Below are 9,726 nucleotides of genomic sequence, written 5' to 3'. Positions count from 1 at the left end.
TCAAAATGGAGTATGGGACCAAGAACTAGATCTCAGGGAGATACAATCAAAGTAAAGAGATAGACAATGACAGCCTCATGGTCAACAACAATAAATCCAGGTGGTGGTAAACAGGGTTAAAGATCTTAGTTATATGGGAAGAAAGTCGAATACTCCATTGAGTAAAATAAATCGTCGAAAAGAGAACTCTCTTCACTGAATAGTCTTCATTCTACTTCAATAATTAAAAGTCTTAAATATAGAATATGATGGTCTATAGTCAAATAAATTTGGATGGGAATTTATCACTAGAGCGATATTGAGTCATAGGTTGTTTATAAATATTCAACATTGACAGAAAGTTATGTAAAAGTCCAGAGAATCGTTGTGATAATTAGAAGTATTTGAATTATAGTACAAACTAGGGTTCTCTGAAATAACGCAGTTTAACCAAGAAGTATTAGATGAGCACAAACCAACGTATTGTATTTTGAATTCCTTTATATCTCCCTCAATCTATCGTTTTTTGAATACCGATTGATTGTAGCCGTAATAGTAGTAAAAGTGCTTTTATTATTAGTATTGGTATTCGTATTAGTAGTTATAGAACATAAAGGGTGAAGGTGATTTTAGGGACAAGGACAGAAAACAATGGACAAGCAGATAGATATCACTGTTAGAAATTATAAATGTGTGTTCGATTTTTTATAACTAGTCACTCACTCATCACATACAGATTATTTCGATGGTTGGAGAATAATTTAATGACTGATCTGGAGTTGGTATTCAAACCAACAGTTTGATACTCTCAACGTCTATCGTGTCATCATTCATCAGACTTGAACAATGTTCAGTCTGAGGAGATTCAGTTCTCTGGATTTAGATAGGTTTAGTAAGCGAACGTTTTCTACTTCTGATCAAATTTCTTTTGTCTACATCTCATGTTTATATGGTTCGAGATGTCCTCTTTGATTGCCTTGTAACACCTTATGTTTATAGTATGAATGTATGTATGTATGTCTGTGTGACGTTGCAGTAGCAATTTGTGACTTCAATGATCTGTTCACGTTTGTGATTTCTCTCTAGTTTTCATAGATAACATTCGTGAGAGGTACCGATCAGTAGAGATTCTTCTAACTCACTAACTATTTGTGGTTTGATATAGTCTCACAATCGTATGAACAAGCTCCTTCGATGCAATAATGATGTAGGGATGATTTGTGTGACAGCTATTCTAAGACTATTCATGTCTCAAACAAAATACCACTTCTCAAAACAGATTTCCATAGATACTTGATTCAACCACTCTTCCCAAGTGTGTATGATCATTCGAATCAAAATACCACATGTTCATCATTCACCTATGTTCCGATTGAAAATGATAAAATTGGGTTTTGTAACACGAATGTTCCTCAATTGATGATCTCTATATTTATTGTTTGTCAATGCATATCAATGTGTGAGATGATATATGATTTAGGTCACTGTGAGCAACTGTGCACATATTTATGTATTACGAGTTGCTGGTGAACGGTGAAATGAAACAACGACTACATTTTCACCGAAATCACTGAACAATGAAATATTTTCCAATCTCTGTCATTGATTGGCCAGTCGATTGAAATTTAAGTTCCAGTCGAACTGGAATAGTGTACAATTGAAATGACTCTTAAATCCGGAATCGTGGAGATTACTAGTGAGAACGTTGTCTTTTAGAATGTGTTTAAAACAAGAGCATTTCGATTGTTTTATCGATTGCTTAGTTGATAAAATTTCAAACCACGTTGCTTATCTCTCACTAGAAACACTCTATTGTTCATAGTCTAAGTTACCGAATCCTTCAGGGAGCACAAGTTTCCCCAAGATTACAGGTACACCTTGCTGACCACTGCCAAGTAGCATGAAACCCGGATCCAGGGTTTCCTGTTGACTAACTTCAACGACCATTATGCTTTGTCTAATCGACAGTGTTATATGAACGATTGTCTAACACAGAAGTGAAGCATTCACATGTCCCAACACAGACGTGTTTGAACAAGGAGTTTTGTTGCTCACTGAGTCAAAGTTTTCAGGGACATCTGTACCTTCTGGTTCGTGGAGACAACACTCACACTGATATCGACAGTTTGTGATTGGAAACTCAATTTCAAAAGACCAATGAAACAGAACAGTGTTTACTGACTTCTCATTTCCAGTTTGCTGGAATTATAAAGTAGATGAAATCAAATATCCGAATAAATATTATTAATGAATGTATGAGTACTCGGTGAGCAACTAGAACGTTTGGACAGTGTCTGAGTGATACTAAACTAGACTTAAATTGTAACCAACGAATATTGCTTCGTAAATTTTCTGATTTACCCATTGTTGTTTAGTGCTGAAATTGATCATTCTTTTTGCTATATGTAAATCGCACAATGATTGCACCAAAACTAATTTGCAATAATAAGGGAACCTTCTGACAATACACATATACCATCATTGACATATGAACTGCTGTCTCCAACTTCACCACCTTTACTGTTTTCTTCTACATTGACTAAATAAAATAGAAATGATGTTGTTTCTTTCTCTTTCAGGTATATTTTGCGTATTCCTTGAGTAATTTAACCAATCCTCCCTTAGTCGTGGTGTGTAATGGCTGTTTTATTGTCCTCATTTTCTTAACCTATCAGTAATGATATAAGCAGAATCAATGATCTGCTTCCGAGCAAGACAATTTGATCCTTTCGATACTTTTGACATTTTCCATCTAGACTCAGTGGACTCCACTGTATGTTGGTATTGTTTCCGAGTTCGACATTATCAACTGAAAATAAAGAAATCGTATAGATCAATGTCGGCCAGTCTCCAAAAATAGTACGAAAACTCACTGTTTGATTAGCTGTAGAATCACACGAGACTAGTGTGTGGTAGTCTGACGTGGTCTTCTTGTTTATAAGTGTCAAAGCTCAGATTGGACTGTTGTTCGTTTATTAGACAGGAAAATTATGTTTTGTTTCCCACACAAATGGGAAATCTTCTGTTATAAGAAAATACGTAAAAGAGACCAGTAAATGACTTATCTATAGTTTCTTGAATTAATATTAATGCAAAGGAAAATACTTCCTGTAATAATTACATGAAGATTATTAATAATTGTGAATACACTCTTCGAACACTTATAACCGTTACGTTTGGCTTCTTCACATTCCTTCACTATTTCTTTACACCCATTACCTTCCAGATTTTGTCCAATTAGTCTCCATTCGACTGTTGATAACCAGCCATCATTGACGTCGGTTTCAGCTACCGTCTGTCTTTTAAATTATCGCGTGTTTCAATTAAAAATGAATGTCACTAGATCATGCAAACGCTTCAGAATATAACACAACAACAAATAAATCCCACACTATTCACACCATGCACTCACATGTTATTAGAAATGACACTGTTTACTGAATATTAGCAAGTAGTATAGAGAAATACATAAAAGGGAGTTGGATAAAAGGAGAGTGAAGACAATATGTAAAAGAGATCAGTAAATGACTTATCTATAGTTTCTTGAAATTTATGATGGAGAAACAGACGACCAGGTCACATTGTTTTCTTGCAGATTCTTGTGTATGGAACAGATATTTCTCATCCAGTTACTTCTGAATTATCCATATAGAGTTCGATGGGGATTAATGTTTGATCAGTGTTGTGGATTCTTTCAAACTGTTGATCATTTAGATTCTCAACGAATTTGATAAGGATAGGACTGGAAAACAAGATTTCAATTTACGACTTGTAGTTATGAGAATGCTTGTAAAAGCGGTAAAACGTTTGTTAAAGAAGTAGGTTCACACTTGAGATTAAATAGTATTTGCTACTATTTATTCACGTCCTGAATAAAGTACATTACATGTATAATAATTTCCTTTCAGTGTTTCGTGTTGGTTCCAAAAACTGTGCAGTTTTCAGAATGTGACACTACACTCTCACTAGGAATACTGATTACATTATATTGAATGGTAACTGTGCTGACGTAACTTTGTAATCTCCTCAATTTCACACACATATTCCAGTTATCCTCCATTTTGTGGTATATTGTATGATTTCAATCTCAACAAACGATTATTCTCAACATTACCAACCAATTTTTTTATGACAAACAACTTCTTATAAACACTCTATACAGTTGAGTAGGATGTTTCACTGTAGCTGCAGACCCCAACCACAAGGATAAATGTAAGGTCTTTCGCCACCAATACTTTATATATTTGTCAAAACCACAATGTACTAGACCTATATTATAGTCTGATAAAATTTACTACTGTGTCATTTAGATTTCATACTTGTAATCTCTCATTTCGTTTAGACCACTCACATGCTCAAGCTCGTTGATAAAAAATTTATTATTTTAATTAAAGAAATTCTCAAACTTCGAAATCATATTTTAGCTAGCCCCTGAAGATGGATATTTTGAACTTCTTTCCCCAAACATACTGAAGAGAAAGACCGCAAAGGAGACCTATGTTTACTTAACAAACAATAGAATGTAATTAAGCTTTTTAAAACATGAACAATTTATTGTTTAACATTACAACATTGATGACTCGTAGTTTAAAGGATTGTTATAAGCCGTCAACTGTTATTACCGTAGTACTCCATACGAAAGAGTTCGAAATAAGCAGCATGTATAACAAAAATTAATTAGCTGAGTACGTCGTTTCTTCAGTTCTTCAGTTGTTTAGTCAGCTAATCATCTCATAGAAGATGAAATAAGAAATGCTCTACGTAATCTCCAAGTTATAAAATTGCACCATATTTGTTGTTATTTACACTTCACATTGAGTTGCTGATTAAGTCTTCTCACAAACTTAATTGGCATACAAAACCTTGAATCTTACACAATAGGGTTGGGTTTTATGTAGACCACAAGTGAGTTTTTGTTATCAAACTACAATCTATAATGCTTTTCACGTCGTTCAGTAAATGCAGTTTGGATAAATTCTGTTTACTCTTCGGACGGTCTGCAATCTAAAGGTTTATTCTCATGAACACTTCATTAAATCATGTTCTGTTAAAAAGCTGACAACAACAAACGTTCCTTTAATCATACTTTCTGATAAAACTATCATCTACCTTTATCTAGCTGAGAATTTTGATTTGCTAGTAACAAACAACTCTCAGGAATTATGTGGTTTGCAACAAAGTCTTCCATTCAACTTCGATATGACATATCTCATTTGGGACTTTGAAATAGACAGAGAATGGACGAACAAGGAGGATACTTTGAAGTGTAAGAGTCAAACCTTCATAATTATGTAACTCTGTATATGTTTACATGAAATATGTCACTACATGATCGGACTTCACGATAAACCAATAGAAGCATGTTATCTATCCAATCAACTTTTAAGCAAATTCTGATCAATCATAAAATAGTGACCTTGTCCTTAAACATTTACAGTTCCTGACTTTCTAATCAGCTGTTTTTAGAATAATGATATAGGCAAATACTAAAATTGTGTTATAAAAATCAGAGCTTTGATATTTTCACTAGCTTTTACTAGTGCACTTATAAAATGCCAGATGAAAAGCATGAGGTTGTCAGTATTCCCGTAAATTGCGAAAACCGTACGTTTGAGAAACAAAGACGTGATTTGTTAAGAACTTTGGAACATAAAAATGGTGATGGCTCCATTGAGTTATATACTGATGAATGGCCGGAACGATTAAATGGTTGGATTGATTCGTCGTGGAAAAGCTGGAATGATCGAATTCGACGTTTGAGACAAGGAATGTTTGTACTATTGGTGAGTTTGTTGTGAACGTTTTCTCATCGCTTCATGTGTTAAGCTACACGATCTTTAGCAGAAAAGTGGGACGAAAACTAGAGTCATTAAAAGTGTAGGTATCTGAGGAATATTAACGAACGTTTAGCGATTTACATTGTATCACTAATTCTCGAAAACAAATGTTAATGAAGAAACAGTATATCCTTCATTAGTGACCGGTTGTTTTGTAGTTGACCTATTTAATACTCAAAAACTCGTTTGAGTGACAGCTCAACATACTCAGTGTTTTGAAACTTATGATGTTTCAATTTAGGTTCAACATCTTTTAAACAAAAGATTTGACAGGTTTTTCATGCCTTGAATCCTCATAACCATGTGCATTTCTAAAATTTAAATGTATCTCTTTCTCGACAAGCTAAAATGTACCTAACAATGATTTCTCTTTGTTCTTCTTCACATTGCAGCCGCTAAGTACATATGGTCTCGTGGGGACTTGTGACCCTATTTTACTTATGGATCAAATGGAGCGTCAAATGCAAGACATGCGTGACCAGATTCGTGATAATCAAGTGCATTCGATAGGCTCAATAAGCGATTATCTTAAGGATGCCTATGAAATAGGTGAAGATGGGAAGGTGAGAATTCATATCTTATTTTTATTGAACACTTTGACGAAATCACATCAAATACCTCGGACAACCAAACAGTGTGTTTTATTTTGTAGGTGCACTTTCATGTGTGCTTCAATTTGGAGGGCTTTGAACCCAAGGATATCAAGGTGACATCGACCGACGATTACGTCAAAGTACAAGCAAAGAAGGAGACAAAGACGGAAGATTCCAGTTGTTCTCGTGAATTTTGTCGCGTAATCGAACTCCCTAAATCGATCGACCGCAACCAATTGAATTGTAGTCTAACTAGTGTGAGTTATGCAAAACACTGTATATGAGATCATTTGTTCTGTTTATTGTCACTCACAAATTAAACGTATCTGTTGCTAATTCGTTTACTTCAGGACGGTGTGTTGAAGCTTGGAGCTCCAGTTAATGTACCTGACTACCAATCACTCACATTCAATGATAACGGTCAGATCGCCATTCGGCCTAAATCACACAATCAAGTTCAAAATGCTCACAAACTGGCAGTCAAGGGTGAGCCAAATACATCTGTACTTATATTACACACTTATTGTTTGATCATTTGTTATTTATAGTTTAGCTCGTTTCCTTATCTCTTCTTAGGTGTTCATGGTTACTCCATCGTTGAAAGCGAAAACGGTGGTAGAGATTTACATGTTGAAATGTCATTGGATCCAATCTATAAACCTGAAGATTTGTGCATCAGTGTTGATTCGAACCGAATTATGGTTTCGGGTTGTCACTACATGAATGGTGATCATTCGAGTTCCTATACTAAATTCACTCATTCATATGAAATTCCGGAAACACTGGACCCATTGTCTGTTTCTGCTCAAGTGATTGACCAAACGCTGGTTTTGGAAGCACCTCTGATGAAGTGTCATAAATTGGAACAGTGATATGATCTGAATAATCTTGTTTATTTAAATGAAATATATTTTATCATTTCATTTCTGTGTTATTCAATGTGCATTTTGTTTACCGTTCAAGAGAAGTGACACAACACTTATCTAGTATCATGAGTTTTAAATTACTGTTGTGATCAACAACGTGAATTGCATATCGAACTACAATTTGCTCAAGACACATTTCAAGGGAGCTCTCTTTCGTTACTCAGACCTTGAGGTAGGTAAACTACATCGTATAGATTTAAAAGATTATACAAAAAGGGAGATGAAATACATATCACAAGTAAATCTGGTCTTTGTAGTTATTATATTCAGACGAATGTGATAAATGAGTAGAATGCCAACAAAATGGGTAATGCAAAATACTTCCTTAAGATTACCTGTCTAGAATCCTACAAACTATATCGTTATCGTCAAATACTATTCGGAGTCAGAGTACAACTCCAGATTGTTGAGACGGCTTAAAAGTTTACGAAATAGCAAATGTCACTATATAGTTGGTAGATATCGGGATTGTTTCGAAAATTCAGCTGTCTGTACTGACATGAACCAAGTATAGTTCAGGTTGGACTGATTTCTCTTTCAGCGTACATTTGGTCGAAACGAATATACCTAATCGAGTTTTATTTGCTTGACATTTCAACATTTCAGCAGAACAAATTCTCATCAGTTATGTTAGTCGAATTCAGGTAAACTGAACCAAGGCTTCTGAATTCAATTGTGAATAATTGTTAATATTTTTCTAGTGAAGTTTAATCATAATAAAATTCATTTACAATGTACTACTAATAATCAAAACATTCAACTATGATATGTCCTACTTCCAAATTGATTGACTGTTCAATCACACTATGAATATGAATAAACTCAGAGCAACAATTGAAGCAGAATAGTATTATATTCCGTAGTTTATCAGCAACTCCATACAAAAATACTTGTATTGAAAATGGTAGCAAAAACTTAATAATTCTTTATCAGTAGTTCAAGCAATCAATCAAATCAAAGTGAACAACGCAATTACATTATGTGCATTCGACACTCACTTCATAATGAATCAAATGTTATCATCATCTTGGAGATTTCGAAGAGAATACTACTAGTAATGAAAAATGAAGTCACCATAAGTACACATGGATCCAATTAATTGGAGATTGAACAGAGCATATATGACCATTTATTCATACATTAGTATTGTAATAAATTATTGACACAGTGTGGAAGTTTGGATATATCTACCAATTATAATTCTCAATGAGAAAATGAGGCAATCGGAATGAGGATTACTTGTTGAAATCTTCCTTTGGATAACAAACAAGAACCTGTTGGAGCCAATCTATGATAAGCCTTAAATATATGTTCTGTTCAAATGTGACTGTAGCACTATCACAACCCCGACTTATTGATCAGAATTTGAAAGTGACTGACAGGACTCGTTCAATATTGATCACTAACTAGGATGATATTAATAACTCTTTAGCAACTGTCCATTATAGAACTTTCTTTATTTCAATCCACTTTAATTTCAAGAAATTCTCAACACTTTCGTTAGCTTTGTGATTTTTATTTTCGATAATAATTAAGTTAGGTTGAACTGAATTCAGTTATCGTCAATGAAGTTGATTTTGACTTGAATTTTTATGTCATCCGCTTCAATTAGTTACATTGAGTTTTGTCAACCAAATATTTACAGCATTCAAGGAATATCTGTCAGTCCTGGAGTAGCAACAAATAATTAAAATATTAATTTCATGTTTGTGTTAGTTCACGGTTGATGCTTATTCAGAAATGTTGATGTATTTAGTTTCGTATATAATGTCATTGTCTTATTTGATGTAATAGAAGTAGCAATTCAATTAGAGTGGAGTTGGTTGAAAGTTGTTAAGTGAATGAGCAAGGTATCCTGATTCCCTGTTGACTTTTATAGTAGTTACATTCACAAAAGAGATTAGCAATGAAACTCATAAAGCATTCTCTTTCTGTTCGGTGGTCGTTACCCGTTCCCATCGAACATGGAATACCAGTACTCATACGTACACTATACAACACTATTCAACGAAATTTTACCCATATAGACGTTTAAGAGTTAATCGAGCTCGAAGCAGTGCTTGCAGTCATTGAAACCATATTATTATTCCAATCTAATTTGCAGTGCGTACTTGTTTCCACAATATTGTTTGTATACCCAGTGTTTATTCGACGTTAACCTGGAATTAACCTTGACCATATTACATCTCTACATGTCACCATCTAGTTTTCATTTTCATAATTACTTATTTCCATATATCTCAACTGACTATTATACACATACTGACCAGATACCGGAAGACAATATGGCCACTGAGTCCTTTTCAACTTTCTCTATTAATTGTCGAGTAGATATTGGGGTAATAACTAGTGAAAAATTCATATGATACAATGAGCTTAAACCGCAAATTT

General features: G+C 34.2%; 1 protein-coding gene across 1 annotated transcript; it reads left to right on the top strand.

Annotated features, from left to right (window-relative positions):
- Positions 1 to 5,495: 5,495 nt before the first annotated feature.
- Smp_049230 (putative heat shock protein hsp16) lies at positions 5,496 to 7,331 on the top strand. The gene is made up of 5 exons (XM_018794685.1): positions 5,496 to 5,762; positions 6,209 to 6,379; positions 6,469 to 6,666; positions 6,760 to 6,895; positions 6,986 to 7,331. The coding sequence occupies exons 1-5, from the start codon at positions 5,532 to 5,534 to the stop codon at positions 7,279 to 7,281; spliced, it is 1,032 nt and encodes a 343-aa protein (XP_018649073.1). The 5' UTR covers positions 5,496 to 5,531; the 3' UTR covers positions 7,282 to 7,331.
- The last annotated feature ends 2,395 nt before the right edge of the window (positions 7,332 to 9,726 follow it).

Source organism: Schistosoma mansoni, chromosome 1 (genome assembly GCF_000237925.1).
Source record: "Schistosoma mansoni strain Puerto Rico chromosome 1, complete genome".
Lineage (NCBI taxonomy): Eukaryota > Metazoa > Platyhelminthes > Trematoda > Strigeidida > Schistosomatidae > Schistosoma > Schistosoma mansoni.
The sequence above is the reverse complement of the archived record's forward strand: the minus strand, read 5'-3'. Positions and strand labels throughout refer to the sequence as shown.